The sequence below is a fragment of the Artibeus jamaicensis genome, unplaced genomic scaffold (genome assembly GCF_021234435.1).
Source record: "Artibeus jamaicensis isolate MK-2021 breed Jamaican fruit bat unplaced genomic scaffold, CSHL_Jam_final contig_685, whole genome shotgun sequence".
Taxonomy (NCBI): Eukaryota; Metazoa; Chordata; class Mammalia; order Chiroptera; family Phyllostomidae; genus Artibeus; species Artibeus jamaicensis.
In genome coordinates, this window is record NW_026521924.1 from 34,152,064 (window position 1) to 34,171,683 (window position 19,620).

The 19,620-nt window shown below is 61.6% G+C and overlaps 2 protein-coding genes across 4 annotated transcripts; one reads left to right on the forward strand and one right to left on the reverse strand.

The window, feature by feature from the left end:
* Positions 1-12: 12 nt before the first annotated feature.
* Positions 13-10,381, forward strand: NELFCD (negative elongation factor complex member C/D). Of its 3 annotated transcripts, none has more exons than XM_037153501.2 (15): positions 13-131; positions 2,912-3,030; positions 3,251-3,360; positions 4,078-4,187; positions 5,183-5,290; positions 5,777-5,929; positions 6,130-6,260; positions 6,824-6,989; positions 7,261-7,395; positions 7,698-7,837; positions 8,448-8,562; positions 9,111-9,206; positions 9,274-9,414; positions 9,750-9,879; positions 9,974-10,381. In XM_037153501.2, exons 1-15 carry the CDS (start codon positions 45-47, stop codon positions 10,006-10,008), a joined length of 1,776 nt encoding a protein of 591 aa, XP_037009396.1. In that variant the 5' UTR covers positions 13-44; the 3' UTR covers positions 10,009-10,381. The 3 variants fall into 3 exon arrangements, with proteins under 3 accessions (XP_037009396.1, XP_037009395.2, XP_037009397.1); XM_037153500.2 differs by having other exon boundaries at positions 6,133-6,260; XM_037153502.2 differs by having other exon boundaries at positions 14-131; positions 2,915-3,030.
* Positions 10,317-18,599, reverse strand: CTSZ (cathepsin Z). Its single transcript, XM_037153503.2, has 6 exons — positions 18,319-18,599; positions 17,829-17,992; positions 13,838-14,017; positions 12,141-12,291; positions 11,717-11,879; positions 10,317-10,933 (listed from the first exon to the last, which is right to left on the reverse strand). The coding sequence occupies exons 1-6, from the start codon at positions 18,474-18,476 to the stop codon at positions 10,823-10,825; spliced, it is 927 nt and encodes a 308-aa protein (XP_037009398.2). The 5' UTR covers positions 18,477-18,599; the 3' UTR covers positions 10,317-10,822.
* Between the last annotated feature and the right edge of the window lie 1,021 nt (positions 18,600-19,620).

Consider the following 19,620-nt stretch of genomic DNA (forward strand, 5'->3'; position numbering starts at 1 on the left):
GCCGTGCGCATGCGCCTTGCTCGCGCGCTTGCTCGCCGGACGGAATGGCGGGCGCCGCGCCGGGCGCCATCATGGACGAGGACTACTTTGGGAGCGCGGCAGAATGGGGCGACGAAGCTGACGGCGGCCAGGTGAGAGGCACCAGGTGGACCCGCCCCCGCCGCCGCGGCCCCGCGGTCACCATGTGATGCTAGTACAACGCACCCCGCAGCCCGTCATCTGCCAGCCCCAGCCGGTGGGGCCCGCCCCTCGCCCCCTGCCTGCCGGGGTCACGCACTCGGCGTCGGGGCCCCGCTCGGCACTGGCGACGTGCGGGCGTGGCGACGAGGGGCGGCACCCAGCTGCGGCGCGGGGCGACCCGCTGGCCTCGCCTGGGGCTGGGCTCGCTGCTAGGCACAGTGACCCCAGGCCCCTTGTCTCTATTGTCAGTGTACCCAACCGACGGTCAGCCATGTAGTCCAGATAACACGAAGTTGGTGACCAGGTGGTGTGGGAGCACGCTCCCCAGAGTGCCGCAGCGCGTGTGTGCCCCAGGGCGCTTTTGAGTCCAAGACCAATAGACGGGGGCATGCCCAGGAACGACTAGGCCGGGACTGTATGGGTAGACTGAGCTCCCCGCGGTGGGCCCGCACCTTTGCGAGAGGCCTGGCGGAGCTGGTCAACACCCAGGCCCTGAGAGCTTTACTCACGATGCTCCTGGGGCACCCATGATGGTTGGCGTGGACCAGATGCCCCCTCCACGGTCACCTTAACTGTGACTGCCTGGAGCAGGGACCGAACATCAAGAAAGGGGACCGGGGTTTGACACGAGCCGGGATTTGGAAGTTTGTGGTAGGACCATTTTGGGTGACCCACATCTTGTTCACTGGGGCCCACATCCACGGGTGTCACATGGTAGGAGCTGAAAGCATCTGAAATGCCAACAGCTCCGTGTGGCCATGGGTGTGGCGAGAGGTGAGGTTGGCCAGGTGAGCACCTGGGAGGTCATGGACACGCAAGGGCTTAGGTGTTTCTTCTGAGCAAGAGGGAGATGTCAGGTTGGTGGCTTATGCAGAGGACTGTGGTGACATCCCAATGGAAAGCCAGAGGAGGCTGAGCCAGGCTTACATCAGCGAAGGAGGGAGAGATGGTGAGAGGGGCCCCAGGGACCCACAATGGGAAGGCGCAGTGAGGGAGGAGAAATGGAGTGGGGTGCCAGAGCTCGTGGGTTTGGGGTAGCCGGTGGATGTGCAATCTTCTACTGAAATACGGGCTGCAGGGAGAAGATGTTTGCAGGGGTACCCAACCTTTCCGCGTCTCTGGGCCACCATTAAATACATTGCAACGTGTAATCACAAGAAATCTCATGATGTTTTAAGTAAATTTATGATTTTGGGTTGGGCCACATTTACCGCCATTCTGGGCCACATGTGGCCCCAGGGCCGTGAGTTGGACAACCCTGGTTAGAGGGAAAAGTCAAGGTAGGTTTTGGATGGAATGAGTTGGGAGTATTGGGTGGGGGGCACAGTCTGAATGGAAATGAGCATGAGTAGTTTACTTGAGTCTGGAGAGGGAGTGAGGTGGTTGTCCATCCATCCATCAGTGGACCCAGACTTAATTCGAGATTGATGGGCAGGGAGATGGCACTGCCCAAGAGAAGACAGATGAAGAGGGCAGGAGTGCTAGGTAGAAGCCCAAGGCTAAGGCATGCACAGGGGCCTCCAGGCGAACCCGGCCCCCTTCACAGCCTTGTTCAGGCCCCCGTCCAGTACCGTCTCAGAGAGGGTCCCGGGCCTCAAAGGCAGGCAAATGTCTCTAAAGGCCTGAGGGTAAATATTTTAGGCTCTGCTGTTGTAGGGGGAAAGCAGCCACAGTGACTGTTTTTAGAAAATGGGGGTGTTGCCCTGGCCAGGTAGCTTGGTTGGAGTGTCATCCCATACACCAAAAGTTTGCAGGTTTGGTCCCTAGTCAGGGCACATAGCTGGGTTGTGGGTTCAGTCCTTAGTCCAGGTGTGTACAGGGTGCAACCAACCAATGTTTGTCTCACATCAATAAACATATCCTCAGGCGAGGATTAAAAAAGAAAGGGAGTGTTGTTCCAGTCAAATTTTATTTACAAAAACAGGAGGAGGACTGGCTAGATAGCTAGATATGGCCCTGGGCCACAGCTGCTGGGTTGGGTGCAGGAAGGCTGGTCTTTGCTAATAGTTCATGAACCCCCAGGGGGAGAGACATACCCTGTCTTCTACTTCCCTGTCCCTGATGATGCGCACAGTGCTCAGGGCATCGTGAGTGTTCAGAAGCAGGGGAGCTGGACCGACCGTGGGCTGTTGGCCCTGCCACCCCCCCTTCACGGGTCCCTGACGGCCCACGGAGGGCTCCGTGCAGGGCGGGGCTGGGGTGCAGCAGGCCTGCCTGTTGGAAGGCAGGTCAGTGCCTTCCCTTTCTGACAGCAGATGGGCGGCGCGTGCCCTCGAGAATCACTGCATGGCCTCACTTGGAAAGCGTGAAATGGCACATACAAAATAATCATAGTAGTAGTAATAATAGTAAAGCAATGATAGCTAACGACTACTGAACTCTTACTGAATGTAAGGCACACTCTTACTGTGCCTGGCTCTTCCAAAAATGAGCCCATGGATCTTCCACACAGCCACAGGGGGTTCACAGGGAGGGGTTCCCGCAAACGAGGTAGTCCGTGTGACTTCGGGGCAAGGTCCCCTGTGGAAGCACAGGGCAGCCCACTTGGTGTGGCCACAGGTTCCACTTTCTGAGCCATGTGTCACTGTCCAGCGGCTGCCTGAGGTTCTCGGGAGTCCCACTGATGACGCAGGTGGGGCACTTTTGAAAGGACAGTGTCACAGAGATTTACGAAGCGAGATTGCAGGATGTTTGCGGCTGCAGACAATGACCCAGCCCGCGGTGTCCCCAGCAGCAGGAGGACGAGTACGCGGAGGGCGAGGACGATGCGGAGGTCCAGCAGGAGTGCCTGCGCACGTTCTCCACGCGGGACTACATCATGGAGCCCTCCATCTTCAACACGCTGAAGAGGTGGGTCTGGGCTCCCGAGTGGGGGAGGGGGCGGCGGGCCCGCAGAGGGACAAGGACGAGTAAGGGAGGTGTGGCGTGAGAGCAGACGGCGTCTTGGGTCCCCCCACACTGCAGACATCTCAGTGGCCTGTCCTCCTCCTCACCGACCTCCCCGTGGTCACCCGTCCCCCTGCCTGTCTCTGTGCAGTGGGTGTAAGAGCGTGTCTGTTACCTGGTCCAGGTATTTCCAGGCAGGAGGGTCTCCGGAGAACGTCATCCAGCTCCTGTCGGAGAACTACACCGCTGTGGCCCAGACCGTCAACCTGTTGGCCGAGTGGCTCATTCAGACAGGTGCTTTTTCGAGGGGGGCCCTGTCCTGGCTGATCACCTCCCCCCATCCTTAAAGCTCTTGGGGTCGTTGTAATGCTGATAAATTGGAAAGCGGCTTTGTCTGAAGACTCCAGTAGTCAAACCGCACTTCTTAGCTATCTCCATCCACTCTGTCCTTGTCTCTGACCGCGGACGCAGGGCTGCAGACGGCTGCTCCTGGAGCTGCTGGGGCACAGGGAGGGTGGCCGTGCTCCGAGTGCCATTTCCGAGAGGGGCACTGCAGCAAGCAGCGAAGGGTGGCCCCTGGAGGTCTGAGCGTGACTGTGGCCTTTAGCTAACGTCACAGCAGAGCCTGATCGTAAGTCACTGAGCTGGGTGCAGGTGACATCACTGAGTACGTCCATTCATTGCCGCCACCGTGAGTGGACACACACGCTTCTCCTGGCTGGCACCTGCCCTCTGTCCTGTGGAGGGTGTGCCTTTCTGTCCTGTCTGCTTGGGTCGCTTGTCCTCATCCTTAGTGAGGTTTTGAAGATGTTCTCCTGCCCATATAGACAAGGGCACAGCGTCCCTGTGTATTCTGCTCTGCGCTCCTTCGGTCCTTACTGTTGGCTCTGATTAACACAGACATTTGTAAGGGCGCAGACTCCTCAGGTGATGGTGGCTCCCTGCAGACTTCGGACCCCACGCTGCTTCCCAGGCGGGGCGGCGCACTGAGGGGCGGCCGCTGTCTTTCAGGCGTTGAGCCCGTGCAGGTGCAGGAGACGGTGGAAAATCACCTGAAGAGTTTGCTGATCAAACATTTCGACCCCCGCAAAGCGGATTCCATCTTCACTGAAGAAGGAGAGGTGAGGGCTCTTCTTTCCCTAATAATACCGGCTCCTGGGGCCTTCTGCCGACTGCACGTGTGCGGTGGGGCACCGCGTGTCCCACAGGAAATGTGAGAGCGGGGAGGGAACCAGGGTGTGAGGCGGAAGGCGCACTGAGTCAGCGCCGCACTCGGTCTCCAGAGGAGAGGCACCGGGTGCTGCGCTCCAGGGAAGGGACAGCGGACTCACACCGCCCGTCCCACCCGAAATCAGGTGCGGCCTCTTCGTGCATCTCCACGGCCTCAGAGAAACGGGTGCCGGGCCTGGGTTGGTGCAGGGGACTCTGGAGGACGGACCAGTGGGGGGGTTGGCGGCCGGAGGGGGCTCGCAGGGCCGTGACATGGGTCTGGCCCTGGAAGACAAGAAGGAGAGAAGGACGGTGGGCAGCCGGAGTCCCAGACAGTACTGCAGTGGTCAGAAAGTGTTGGTGATGTCACCGCGATGTCTTCACAAGCCGTGGTCACCTGCCATTGGAGCCCACGTTCCCTCTGAGCTGGCCCCTCAGTCGGGCCGGAGCAGCTGGAGGGGAGCCCAGCCGTGGCGCGAGGCTGGTTGAGGGGAGTCAGAGCACAGCCCCAGCTCTGGCAGCCGCTTGGTGGGAGAGTGGGGAGGCCCCACGGGGTGAGGGACACAACACCCATGCCGTTTAAGGTGTCTTTCCCTCTGGGTGCACACACGCAGCTGGTTTAGCACAGGGTCACAGTGCGTGGGATGCTGCCCCACTGTGCGTATGCTTCCATGAGCCTCTCGGAAGTCTCCGGGAAGTGCCTCGGCATGTCCTGCTTGGAGTCGGGTCTCCCAGGGGCCTGCCCCTCAGCTGCCTGGTGGCATCAGCAGCTCTGGGACCGAGGGGCCACATCCGGGCACTCCCAGGGCCCTGCTCCTCAGCTGGGGTGCCCTGTCATTGTTTGGATGTGACCTTCACTTCTGCTGGAGCGGGGCTTCTTCCCTGGCCGTTGCTTTGTCATTGGCAGACCCCGGCCTGGCTGGAGCAGATGATCGCGCACACCACCTGGCGAGACCTCTTCTACAAGCTGGCTGAAGCCCACCCGGACTGTCTGATGCTCAACTTCACTGTCAAGGTGGGGAGAGGGCGAGAGTTGGAGGAAGGACAAAGGCGTTGACAAGCAAGGGCTGTTTTGCTCTGTCGGCGTGGGTGGTCTTTGTCCTTCGGGAGGTCGTATTTGCTTTTCTGGGAAAGGCCTTCACCTCCTTACGTTAGTGAGTCTCACGTGGAGAAAGGAGAGCGTGTAGGGGGTGTCCGTGTTTTCCGATCACCGTGTCCGCTGCTGCCAGGGTCTGGCAGAACAGGTTTCTGGAGTCCATTGTGTTAGGGGTGTCTGGCCTGTCTCCTTTGTCACCCACACAGACACACGGAGCTGGGAGTTAGTGGGGCCACAAACCTCTGAGAGGCGAAGCTGGGATCAGAGAGAGGGCAGGCGTGACGCCTGAGAGAGACCAGTGCTTGCTCGCTGTGTGTGACCAAGGACCCCGGCGGCAGCCGGCTTTCTAGGACAGGCGTGGTCACTCCTCACTGACACCGTCTGGCTCCTGTTTCCCCGTCGCAGCTCATTTCTGACGCCGGCTACCAAGGGGAGATCACCAGCGTGTCCACCGCCTGCCAGCAGCTGGAGGTGTTCTCCCGAGTGCTCCGTACCTCTCTGGCCACCATCCTGGACGGGGGCGAGGAGAACCTGGAGAAGAACCTTCCGGAGTTTGCTGTAAGCTCTTCGTCTGTCTCCGGTCGGAAGGAGGTGGTCGGGTCATGTGTCGTCAGATACGAGGCGCTCCTTCCCTTCCGAGGGTGCCGGCCCTGCTGCCCTGCCCGGGCCCCAGCTTCCTGCAGGAGTGCGGAGCGGGTCTGGCTCGCTCCTCGGCACTGTCCTTGCTGCTCGTGACCCTCACCCTTGCCGTGTTCCAGAAGATGGCGTGCCACGGGGAGCACACCTACCTGTTCGCCCAGGCCATGATGTCCGTGCTGGCCCAGGAGGAGCAGGGGGGATCCGCCGTGCGCAGGGTCGCCCAGGAGGTGCAGCGCTTCGCCCAAGAGAAGTGAGGCGGCGTCCGGGCTCACCCCATCCCGCTGGGTCCCTACGGGACCCTGGGCCCCTTATTGGGACATGTAGGCAGACGGCCCTTTGCATAGCGAGCTGGAAGCACGTACAGAACTTGCTTCCTGAAGTGTTTGTGAAGTGCTCCACGGTCGCCCAACCTCCTGGGCTCACGGACCTCTGTTTTCATAACCCGGGATTTATCGATCACAGTTAACGATAGTTTTGAAATAGTTATTTGGTAATCGTTAAATTGTAGTCCATACTGTAGAACAAAATCGGCTCTTACTGTCGTTATTTTCTACCAGTGGAGTCCAACAAGGTAGTTCAAAGGCGTGGCCCCCTCTAGAAAGAGAAGGGCTCTGCACTGGGACCTGCTCTCGGGGCTCCCAGTGCCGTGTTCCTGGGTCGGCGGGTCAGCGCACCCCTGAGAGGCAGCAGTGGGAAACCAGGCGTCCCAGCAAGTCTGAGCGGCCGACGAGGGAAGAGGGGGGAGGGGGGAGGGAGGGTGCCGACGATGGGCCCCAGCCGCCCGACGGCAGGCCTGTGCTGGTTCTCACGCAGAGGCCACGACGCCAGTCAGATCACGCTGGCACTTGGCACGGCCGCCTCCTACCCGCGGGCCTGCCAGGCCCTGGGGGCGATGCTGTCCAAAGGGGCCCTGAACCCGGCCGACATCACGGTCCTGTTCAAGATGTTCACCAGCATGGACCCGCCCCCCGTGGAACTGGTAAGTTGCTTTGCACGTTGGTGGTGAAGCGGACACCCCACGGGAAGGGTGACTGTGGAGAGCCTGTGCGTCTCTTAATTCTCCCAAGTCAGTGAGTGCGAATCCTGTCAAAACACGCCCGGGCCTCTCCGGGGCTGCTCCCTCCCACAGGGAGCCTGCGGGCCCCAGGCACCTGCGGAGCACAGCATGGTGCCCCCTTCGCCATGAGCACGTGCGGACTTACCTGCCTTCCCTCTCCCGAGTCCCTTCTCAACGAGTTGCATGTCTGCAGATCCGGGTGCCCGCTTTCCTGGACCTGTTCATGCAGTCGCTGTTCAAGCCCGGGGCCAGGATCAACCAGGACCACAAGCACAAGTACATCCACATCCTGGCCTACGCCGCCAGCGTGGTGGAGGCCTGGAAGAAGGTGCTGTCGCTCCTGAGGGTGCAGGGCCACTCTGGGGCACAAGCCACCCACCCTCTCAGCTTGTGGGACCGAAGGATGGGATCTGTTCCCTAGCCCTGTGACGCCTGAGACAGACCAGTGCTCTGAGACAAACCCTGGCCTCCTTGGTCACCAGGGTCTGTCTCTGTGGTGTGACTGGGGAGGGGGACCAGTAGGCGGACTGCTGACTTCAGAGCAGGGAGGGGTCTGCACAGAGCGTGGCCCACACGAGGCCCCCCGAGCCACCAGGCAGGCGGGCTCACTGCCGGGGCGTGTGCTTGCAGAACAAGCGAGTGAGCATCAACAAGGACGAGCTGAAGTCCACGTCGAAGGCAGTGGAGACCGTGCACAACCTGTGCTGCAACGAGAACAAGGGCGCCTCGGAGCTGGTGGCAGAGCTGAGCACGCTCTACCAGTGCATCAGGTGGGCGGGGCGCGGCGGCTCTGACCCATCGGAGTCTGGCCCTCCGGAAATACTCACGCGGCTCACTAAGTTTCCTTATTGGAGCACAGACAGGGAACCTCAGACTGCGAGAGCAGCCCGAGTGATGTCAGGGGCAGCTGGACGGACAGACAGGTCTGTTTGCAGATCAGACCAGTGGCTGGAACACCAGCCGGAACTTCGAAAGTGACTCGGAGAGCTGGGTCTGTTGATGTTTCCAGTAAAAGCTAGACCAACAGTTATGCCAGCCACGTCAGTAAGAGCTCACCAGGGAAGCTGTCAGAGGGGTTCTCTGGGCACCTGACCCTCCCCGATAACCTGCTATGTTGGGACAAGGAGAGGCTTTGCTGAACAGCACGTAGCTTGAGCGCTGTCCGGCCCCGGCTGCCCGCAGGTGGTGGTCACGCTGTGCCACTAGGAGCCGGGGCTGGGAACCTGAGAGCCACTGGTGGCCGCATGAGCCTTTCCGAGTGTGTCGAAGAGAATGGATGGGGTGGATTGAGCTTGTCCGTCTTTTAAACCTTTGTTTGGTTTTGGTGATTGTTTTTGGACAACATCGCTGAAAGGCGGCATTGTGCCTTATCACCGGCAGGTTCCCGGTGGTGGCGATGGGTGTGCTGAAGTGGGTGGACTGGACCGTGTCAGAGCCGCGGTACTTCCAGCTGCAGACGGACCACACCCCGGTGCACCTGGCACTGCTGGACGAGGTAGGGGCTGGAGGGCCGCACATGGCGGGCAGTGGGTCCCCGCTCCACACCCGCCACCTGCAGGTGCTGTGACGTTACCGGAGCGGAGCGGGGCCAACCATGGGTCCATGCACATGGACCGGACCAGGGCTGAGTGCCTGCAGCTCCCATTCATGTCACAGGGAAATGGCGCTGAGCGCAGCGTCGCTTGGGGACCTGCCACACCGGGCCCCCGCCTTGTCCTGCCCGTGTCTGAGTTGCTGGCACTCCAGTTCAGTGCGTTCAGAAGATGTTCTCCTTGGGGCTGGTTACTTTAGCCTAAACATGGGTTTTCCTTTTAGGGAACTCATTTCATCACTGTGTAGATGTCTGTTTTTAATCAGGTGGCCCCTAAAGGACAAGAGACGGCTCAGAAGCCGCCGGTCGTGGGCTGCATGGGAGGGCCACCACTGTTGGGACTGCTGGGAGAAGCTGTGGGGGGTGGTGACCATGACTGTCAGTCGGTGTGCGGAGGAGGAGCCGGGACCTGGGCCTGGCGCTCAGCGGGGCTGCCTCCCGCCTGTTTGCAGATCAGCACCTGCCACCAGCTGCTGCACCCCCAGGTCCTACAGCTGCTCGTGAAGCTCTTCGAGACCGAGCACTCCCAGCTGGACGTGATGGAGCAGGTGAGCAGGGCGGGGCTGCGTGCCGCCACGTGGGGGGCCCGCCTGACCTCCATGTCCACCCTCGTAGCTTGAGTTGAAGAAGACCCTGCTGGACAGGATGGTCCACCTGCTGAGTCGGGGCTACGTGCTTCCTGTGGTCAGTTACATCCGGAAGTGTCTGGAGAAGCTGGACACGGACATTTCCCTCATCCGCTACTTCGTGACTGAGGTCAGCAGCCCACCGCCTGTTTCACGCCTCATGCTGTTGACACCGGTAGTGCCCGTTTTGGTTCGTCCGCAGGGTCCGTACCGCACCCCGAGAACGGCGCGCTCTGACAACCGTGCTGGTTGAGGGGGCAGATGCTGGTTCACCCGGCACCTCCTGCCTGCGGGGCCATCTGGGTGGGCGTTGAATGTGGGAGACGGCCCTTGTCACCAGGGGGCAAGACGCGGGGGTGGGGAGGGACGGCAGTTTTCTCCAGACCCACTGGCATTTCATCCGCCCGCGGCCGGACGCCGCTCACAGGCGTGCCGGAGGAGTGGCCCGCTGTTCTCCCCGCACAGGTGCTGGACGTCATAGCCCCTCCGTACACCTCTGACTTCGTGCAGCTCTTCCTCCCCATCTTGGAAAACGACAGCATCGCAGGCACCATTAAAACCGAGGGTGAACACGACCCCGTGGCGGAGTTCATAGGTAGGGTGGGCGTGCGTGCCTCTGCTGCAGGGACGAATGTTGCTGTGTGACTGCCTGTGGCTAACCGTGACTGCCTTTCTCCCGTCTGTCAAAGCTCACTGCAAGTCCAACTTCATCCTGGTGAACTGACCCGCAGCATCCTCCAGAGCTGAAGTGGAACATTCCAGACCAGGGGCGGGCGAGCCCTTCCCAGACCAGAGGGGCTCCATCGGCCCCTGGGACTGCGGCCTGGGTGGAGTCGGTGGCGTTTGAAAAGGGACACAGCAGCGAGACACGTGAGCTCTGCTGCTCTGAGCGGCCCCTCTCCTCGTCAAGCCCATTCGCAGGACTCGTCCCCCACATGGGTGGGCTCGTACCCCTGCTCGGAGGGGGCTGAGACAGGCCAGCAAACCGCGTGCAAAGAGGACTCAAGTTTTCTCAGGAGAACCTGACTGGTGGAGGTTTTATGTAATTGTTTTAATTTTCCAAGAACAAATAAAGCCCTTACGCTGGGTTGACCCTAGTCCGGTGCCGTGTTGTTCTGTGTGGGAAGGAGGCCCGGGCGCCGATCTCCCTCAAGTCCCGTGTGTGTTCATCACTGGGGCGACTTGAAACTGCCCCGCCCCCCTGCCTCCCCACTCCTATTACATGCAAGGTGACAAAAGAACTGGCGATAAATGACACTTTATAGACCACAGTTGCCAAAGCGAAAATACCAAAGAAAGTGCATCCATTGAAGAGAATGGAGAACTCGCATTCAATGTGTCTCGATCACATCTCGGGCGGGCAGACGGTCCTCCGCGCAGTCCAAGACGCGCCTCTGGGCGGGTTCCTGGCGTCCCCGCCCTCAGTCCCTCCAGGTCACAGCAGCGCCAGCCCAGGGCTGGGAACAACCCAGGGCCGAGGGTCCTCTGGTCTCCGTTCACGACATTCCCAGGAGACCTGCGCGTCCCAGACGCCTGCCTTAGACGATGGGGTCCCCGAACGTGCAGGCGTCCTCGATGGCGAGGTTGTAGTCCGCCCCCTTCCCGTCCTTGTAGGTGCTGGTCACGATCCTCATCCAGCCCCGCTCGCCCTGCGGGAGGGGAGCTCCGTCAGCTGGTCAGCACCCTGCCCCTCCCTGCCTCCCAGCATGCAGACCCCCCCTCACCTGGGCACCAGCGCAGGCTCCACCACCCGCTGCCCCTCCCTTTCCTGCACAGGACCCCCGCCTGCAAACACCCTGTGTGAACTATTTCTCTTGGTGAACATGCCCAGCACGCCAGAAGCCCATCCTTGTGACCAGAATGTGGCTGCTTTGGACCAGATGACTTAACTGCCCATTAACATCCCCATTTGCAGTCATTTAACACCAAATACTGGCCTTTCACTACCTCGACATTAATCACCCCCCCAGTTCATAATAATGAACATGATGTTGTAAACCATTAATGAGCCCTACTATGTCTTAGAAATTAAAATTCTGGCCCTCATTCACCTCCCCGGATCCGTGACCCAAATCCAAAGTGTTTTTGAACACACGGCCGGGGTTCCTGAGCAGAGCTGAGCCTGGCAGGAGGAAGACCGGGACGGCCGTGCAGGAATAAAGTTGCTAAACTGAAATTTCCAAGGCGAGTCCCCTCGAGGCTGTTTCCCTCCAGGAAAGGTTTGGTTGTCACCCTGGGGGTCAGGGAGGAGCAGGCGGCTGTCCTGGCACCTGGCTGAGAGCATGCCCCCGAACACCCTGCCAGCGCAGGGCAGCGACGGCCCCACTCTGCTCGGTGCTCTGACCCCGTGTCCCCGGTGCTTGCCCTGGCCCCACTTCTAGCCACAGAACCCACAGACCCATCGGCGTGCGCGGGGGCTGGGATCGCCTTACCCAGGGTTCACCCCACGAGTTCCGCACGATCCAGTACTCGGTCCCGTCGCTGACACCCCACCCCGCCACGGAAACGACGTGGTTGATGTAGCTCTGCTCCTGGTACTCCGCATAGATGCCCCCCGTGTACCGGACCATCTGCTCCGTCGCCATGATGCCGCAGCTGGGGGCACGCAAAGAGCCCGCACTTTCAGCGCCAATCGGAGAGTAAATCCAACCCAGGAGACACAGGCTGGGGGAGTCTGCCGGGGGTCCTGCCCCTGCGCCCCTGCCATGGCCCGGGGGCCTTTCCACCCCCCACCCCCCACTCAGGGGCCCACGGGTCCGGCCACCTTCCCATGGGGAGAAACCTCCAGGGAAAGCTGTGTGTCGAGCGTGGGGATAAGTGGGCCGGGCGCAGGGTGGACATGGCCCGGAGGCCCACCTGATGGGGCCGTTGGCGTAGATCTCCGCCATCATCTTCTCCCGCCCGGAGACGGAGCCATGGTCGCCCACCCTCCAGAGGGTGTAGTTCTGGATGGGCTGGCACTCCTTGAACTCTGTGCACGTGCCGCACTGGTTGAACTTGTTGCACTCTGCGGGACGAGGGCAGGGGGTGCTGAGTCTGCGTGAGCCCCGCCCCCGCATGGAGCCGAGCACGCAGACCCCCTCTGCCCGGCTCCCGGACTAGCGCTGGTACCAGGCACCACCCCTCTGTCAGATGCAGTTTGCTGTTTAATCGCCTGCTCCTGCAGCTGCAAAGGAGCCGGGAAAAGCCCTTCCCTGGGCCTTGGTGCAGAGAGGTGGTTAATTAGAGCATAGTAGGCACTCAAAAGGCAGCTGTTTTTCTTCTAAAGGCCCAGAGAGGGGAGAAAGAGGGCCCAGAAGGACCCTTTCCCAGCCCTCCACAGCTGAGGAAGATAGAGTGTAATGAAATGATTAGCTCTTAAGACGACTCCATTGCTGGCTAGTGAACAGGCCAATCATTTGGAAAAAAATAGCATTTTCTGACTATTTCTGCTTTGAGGTGATATCAAGAGTTAGGCTTTTTAATAAAATGCAGCCCTCAGCTCCGGAAGACCCCAGACCCCCATTCCCTGCACTCCCCCAGACCCTGGCCTGCTGGTGCAACCCGGATCCTTCGCCAGGGCACTGACCCCTGGAAGGTTAAAATGACACCACTGTCACCAAATGCCCAGCACAACTGGAAAGTGCCGAGACGTGTGGCCACACTCGCTGATACATAGGCCAGCCTGTTCAATGCAAACAGGTTCCTTCTGAGCTCCATGGACCCGTCCCGCCCGCTGGTGGGTTCGAGGGGCCGCTGAGGCCAGAGGAGACCAGCTCAGGGCTGAGCGGGGCAGGGTAAGGCCCCAGGACTGGCCTGATTCCTGGTTCCTAGCGGTCATTCCTCCTCCCTCCACCTGCCCCTCTCTTGGGCTCTCTGACCCCTGCTGCATTCACTTGAACCAGACTCGCGCCAGCAGTCTGTGGGAATTCTTCGAGGCTGGGCCCGTTGTGTATTCCAGAGGGCCCAGGGGCTGGCGTTCCCTTGCGGAGGAGAGGGCGGGGAGGGAAAGCCCCTGCCCCCCCCCCCACCTCCGGCCGGTCTCGCAGAGCCTGGAATAGGCCCCCTGCTCTCTGCGCCAACCTCGAGGGAGCCCCAGAGGCAGGTGGCTTAAAACTGCCAATTACGGGCTTGGGCTTTGGACCTTTTCTTTAATTTCCAAGGGCAGCAGCCTGAAAGGAATGTGCCAACCTCAGGGATTCCGGGCCAGCGTAGGGCTGCAGTCCATGCGGGGCCCCTGGGCTCCAGACTCACCTGAGTGTACTCTGGCCAGGGCCGAGAGGCGGGAACCAGGACCCCCACTCATGTCCTTCCGGCCGGGCACCCCGATCCCAGAAAACTGACTGGGTAACTGCCATCTGTGCCCCTCTTACAAAGGCCCATGAAACCACCAAGAAGCCAACATATCAGAACCCCAGACCATGGCCAGCCCTGGCCACAAGGACACCTCCACAGGTGGCCTTAACAAGAACTCAGGGCTCCAGCTCCCTGCTCCCCCAAACCTACAGGGTCCAGACCTCCCCCAGCACCGGGCCCGGGCGGCCCTCTCCCTGGAAGGGGGCGGCGGGGCCTACCCTGGTCCTTGGCCTGGTAGTTGTTGCAGGTCTCGTCGGGGATGCCGTGCTTGTGCGCGTAGGCCCAGACCTCCATGTCGTTGCCGCCCTCGCAGGAGCCGGCCTCCGCGCAGTCCAGGACGTGCTGCACCGACAGGACGGTGGAGGGCCACGCCCCCTTCCTCTTGATGTTGATCCGATCTGCCAGGCGGCACCCAGGGGAGTCAGCACCCAGCCCGCCCACTCTGCAGGGCGGTCGCCCCTGCCACTGCCCCATTTGCTCATCCCCCCCATGGAAGGGCCAAGCCTGGCTGTGAGCTGTGGGTGCAGGTGCCTGCTGAGGGGCACAGACAGGCGGGCACCTCCTCGATCGTGTGCAGCCCAGGACGCCCCGGCAGGGCGCCAGCAGGCCCACCAGCTCCCTCGGGGAGGCTGGCGGGGACCCTGCCCCCGAGGGAACTGTGCCCACTGCTGGCGGGGCCTGGGTCGTGGGGCTGGGGGTGCAGAGGGAGGATCCTGGCTGGCCGCTCAGGACCCAGTCAGCGTGGACACCCTTACCACCTGGGGCGGGCCCACAGTCCACAGCAGGCAGCCAGGGACCACTACAGGTGGTCACCGTGGCCACCTGGGGCCCACAGACCTGCTTCCTTCCCGCCCCAGGTCCAGGCCCCGCAGCCAGCCATCCTGCCCCAATCCCCAGGGCTGGCTTTCTGTGTCCCAAGGGGGACTTCACAGCCACACTCGCCAGGTACTCCCTCGGGGCCTCCTTTCAGTCTACTATACCCACCCCCCAGAAGCCACTGCAGCGAGCAGCTGGGCTTGGAGACCCCCTGGGCAGCCCTGCCCCTCCTCCAGACAAAAGCTTCTGGCCAATGAGGTCTGTGGGGTGGGGGACAAAGGACAATCAGTGTGCAAGCACGAAGGGTGCAGATTCCAGGAAAACAGGCGGCAGAGTCCTGGGCAGGGGCGGCTACATGTACAGAGGGTGGCCGAGGACCTCCCAGGGGCGCCACCCCTGGGAGAGAGGGTCTGGGGAGCAGGGTCCTGGCCTGAGAAGCACCCCCCAACCTCCACCTGGGGTCTCTGCACAGAATAGGGAGCTCCGGCAGGTGCAGGAAGGAGTTTGTCTTTTCTCTGTATGAAATCTTAGAGGGTTTCAAGCAGAACAGAAACATGACCCGACCTGGCTCTGACCAGGCTCAGTCTGCTGTCTGTGACCAGACAGCGGGGAGACCAGTCCAGCAGCTCTGGGACCAGGCCAGGTACCGCTCGAGGGTGCGGGGAAAGGGTGCTTCAGGCTGGGGGGTGGAAAGAAGCAGAGCAAATGCCCCGGCCGGGTGGCTCAGCTGGTTAGAGCGTCATCCTCACACACCAAGATGCAAGTTCGATCCCTGGTCAAGGTACATACAAGAAATGAACCAGTGAACGCGTAAGCGGGGGGAACACCAAATTGGCATCTCTGTCTCTCTCTCTCCTTTACTCTTTCCCTAAATGCAATAAATAAAAATTAAAAAATAAAAAGAAGCAGATGAGTCTGCAAGGTATTTTGGATCGACCAGGTTTGCTGAAGGATCGAAGAGGGGAATGGAACAGAGAGATTGGGGCGCAACCTCAGCCTTTGGGGAGGTGAGTGAGGGGAAGGGTGATGTTTTCACTGAGCGAGCTCAGCTGGGGAGCACCAAGAAGACAGGGTTTGGGGGTGTGGATAAAAAAGGGGTTCTGTGGAAAACAGCCTCACGGGGTGAGCTCATCATAAAGTCCCAGCTGGGCAGGTCATGGCGGGCACACAGCCCCAGGGATGTAACAGGTTTTGAGTTAAGTCTTGCTCTTTGCCTCAATAAGGGCCATGTCCCTTATTAAGGGACCTTTGCAATGCCCTCTTCAGACCCTTTAACCCTCAGGTAACAGAATCCTGACCTGCAGTCTCACCTCCCTGGAATCCTCTGCAGGGCCCTCCCAAATTCCAAACACCTGAAAGAAGCTGTAAAACTAACTGTCCTCAGGGCATTGGAGATCTCGCTTCCCAGGAACTGCAGTTTGGGCTCAAATAAAGCCAGTAACGCTCTCTAGAGGTCAGGGCCTTCTTTCGTGCACAGGGGTGAGGGGGTCACTCAGGTCTGAATGTGTGAGGTTTGAGGTGGCCAAGCGGGAGGGAGAGTGGAGTGGGCAGCTGGGTGTAAAGCTGGAGTTCAGGTGGAGGGTCGAGTGGAGCCAAGGCTCAGTCCTGGGGAACCTGACCTTCACTAGTGACCTTGCAGAATAAGGAGCCCTGGGAGCGCAGAAGGGGGTGAGCGAGTGCTGCGAGGGTTACAAGGAGAGGCGATGAAGCCCCAGCCCAGGAGGCGGGGCCCGGGCTGCCCACGGGACGTGCTGCATGGCAGACTCTTGCTGGGGACTTGGGCAGGGTTGGTGTTTGTAGAGCGAGGCTGCAGTGGACCCGAGACTGGAGAAGAGGGAGCTGGGACTGCAGACATCTCTCCTTGGACAAGTGGGTGGTGGCTGGAGGTGGTCTGGGGTCACACCCCTGCTCATCTGATTCCAGGGTTGGCTGAGTCCAAGCCCAGGGACCCATGTGCTAAGGACTCATGTGCCAGGAAGTGGAGGGAAGGCAGAAACTATGGCCAGCTGCGTGGGGTGGCAGCTGGGCCTGGTGCCCCTGGAAGTCCCCTTTTGTCAGTGAAAGAGGAAGAAGAACCCCGCTGGGGGGGGTGTTAGAGATTCGAGGAGAAAGCGGGAGAAGTGGTCCTCTGCCCAGGAGAGAAATTCCCTGCTTGACCCAGCTGAGAAGTGACAGGGGCCCAGAGAGCTCCCCTGCACCACCAGCCTTTCACAAATGCAAATCTGGGCATGTGACTCCCTATCTGAGCTCCTTCCAGGCTTCACCAGGCCCCTTCCCTGGGGGCAGGGCCCCCTCCCCTCCCCTACACAGGCCCTTTCACTTCCTCCGCCCAGGGCCAGAGGGCCAGGAGGAAGGGCGAGGTTCCATCCTGCCTGGCCGGACCCTCTGCCTTGAGGCCACTCACTCAAGGCGCCTGCCTGGGCCAAACCGCCTGCTGTCCACCGATCTCCTGGCCTCCCCTGCTCCCCTGGGGATTCCCGCACCTTCACCGGGAGTCTCAGCCTCCTTGCCCCCTTCCTCCTCCTTCCTGAGGGCTCGGGTGTCCACTGAAGCACCCAGGGGTCTTCTCACCAGTCCCCCAAAAAAGATGGGGCATGGCCACCAGGGAGACCCCACCAGATGCCACTCTGGAACCTGGCCTGCCTGGTCAGCTCCCCAAGTCAGGGAGGAGACAGTGTCCCCAGCCCCCTCGGGCAGCTTCCCAGTGGGAGAGTCCCTCCTCCAAGGGACTTCCAGTGCGAGGCAGGTCCCTGGAACCCCGGACTGCCTCTGAGGACGAGGAGCCCCTCTCACGTGCCACCAGGTGGGCGGCCTGGGCCTGAGTAAAGCTGCAGGCTGGTGTCTCTGCTGCCTCCTCAAATGGTTGACCTCCCACCCTGGTCGGCAGCCTTCCACCCTGGTCGACAGCTACAGCCCGGATGAGAACAGGGGACCAGCCTCGCTTGATGCCCCAAGCCCAGGCCAGGAGGTCACCCCCACTGTTAACTGGGGCTGAAAGTGGCTTCACTGCCACCCCTGAGTTTGCATTTTGGCTCCATCCCAAAAGGCTGGGGCCACAAGCTTGGGGATGGAGAAGGCACCTGCGACCCACTTGTCACTGGCTTCCTGTCCTGGTGATGCCCGCCACCCGCAGGTCCCAGGCAGGCCCACCCTGCCCAGTGCAGACAGCCCCCTGCCAGCGTCACCTTGGCCCCTCACAGGCGGGGTGGGGGGTGGGGCAGCAGCAGGCACAGGCCAGCTCTCCTGGGTCTGAGGGCTCAGACCTCCGGCGCAGGCTGAGTCCTAGCATGGACAGGTCCCGGACCCTGGGCTGTGGCCACCCTTTGTGGACAAGGGGGCAGCCTGGAGAGGCCTCCCTGGCCCACAGTGGAGGGGCCGCGGGACCCCACCTACCCGCCATGGCGCTGGTGCTGCCGTGGGCCCAGCAGGAGCCGCAGTACTGGGGGATGTGCTGGTTCCTGGTGATACTGGCGTAGTTGACCCCATTCACGTTGCGCCAGTCCCAGCTCTTGGGCAGATCCAGCGGGGACAGGTACTCGTGAGGTCGTGGGTACGTCCTGTGGAGAGGCCACCACCAACAGAGTCAGTGCGGGGGGCTTCTGGGCCTGGGGCACAGACAGGACTCCTGAGGGCCCCCGCCTCATCCCCCAAATGAGAGGGAGGGCAAGTGGGTGCTCCATCCACGTGAGCCCATTTCACACGTGTCCAGCCCCCCAAATACCAGGCTCCCTTGGATGTGAAAGGAAAGAGAAAGCCCCAAAACTGGATCTGGCCCTCAAAGGTCAAGGGAGGCAGGGCGGCCCAAGGAGGTGGCAGGGTCCCCAAGAGGCAGGGGTGCACGGGAGGCCCCGGGGATGGGCCAGCCCCCCAAGCCGGCGCCGACCTGCGCCCCAGGTTGGACAGCTGGTCCCCGCGCAGGGGCCGGTAGCAGCTCTGGCCCGGGCGGAAGTGGAGGGCGGCCCGCGCCGCACCCGCCAGCAGCACCAGCAGCAGCAGCAGCAGCAGCGGCTGCGGCGGCCTCGCCGACCCAGACGACACCATGGCTTCCACTCCTGTCCTGCTCTGGGTCCCGATTCCAGTCCCACTCCCGGACCCTCTGCCCGCGCCTCGCCCGGCCTCGCGCTCTGGCCCTGGCCCCGCCCGGCCCTTGAGGTGGTGGCGCGGGTGCCCGGACACACCCCGGGGGCGGGGCGCCCTCTTCTGCCCCCTTTGACCCCGGCTCCGCCCCGCCCTGCAGCCTCAGCAGAGTCTGCCCCGGGCCAAAAGCTCGCGCACCCCGGGTTGGGGGCGGGGCCTGAGCTGGGGTCACGCACTGGGCTCAGAGCCAGACCCCGGGTCGTACCCGGCCACTGGCCACCAGTCATGTGGCTCGGTGTCTTCACTGAGCACATACATCATTGTCAGGTTTTCAGAGGCCTTTCTGAACCCCACTTCCCAAAGGCCCAGGCCTTCTGGGGAGAGCTGGTCAGGCCGCAGAGGCGGAAGGCCAGGCCCCCAGGGGAAGTCACGGGGCACAGCGCCTTCAGTTCTGCGATCTGGCCCCCAGAGAGGCTGGGTGGGCTCCTGCCAACACAGCGCCTCGCTGCGAAATAGGGAACTGAAAGGAGGAGTGAGGGCCCCTGGCCTTTAAGGCACAGCTGGGGAGGACGGCTGCAGGAAAGGGGCCTCCGCAGGCCTTGGCGGGTGGCCGGGGTCCTCACTGAAGCAGCGCTGCTCTCCCGCTTCTGGGTGGGCACTAGCCCCTGTCCCTGGGCCCTGCCCAGCAGATCAGAAATCAGAACGATTCTGTCTCCTGGGCTTCCCGTGATTTCCATGGCCACCCTTGGAAGTGCTGGGGTGACCCTGGACCCCCAGCAGGGCGGGACCCCTGTTGGGCAGCAGGGGGCCTCAGAGAAAGCCCGGCCAATGCTTGGTCCATCCAGAAGTTTCCCTCCCTGCTCCTGAAAAGCCGCGGCTCAGCTAAAGCAGAGACATGAGCTCCATCCTCGACCTGCTCTTCCTCTTCTTGGAAAGTCAGTTCCTGGTAACCCTTACATCACTCTGTCACTCCGTGGTGATTAGCAGGTGACCTGCCCCCACACAGGGCCCTGGGCCCTGAGGGCCCCAGCTTGGCGTCTCGCTGTGGCCTTACGAATTCTGTGGCAGGCCTGGCCGATCACACGGCCTCCTGCAGAGACCTGGGTGG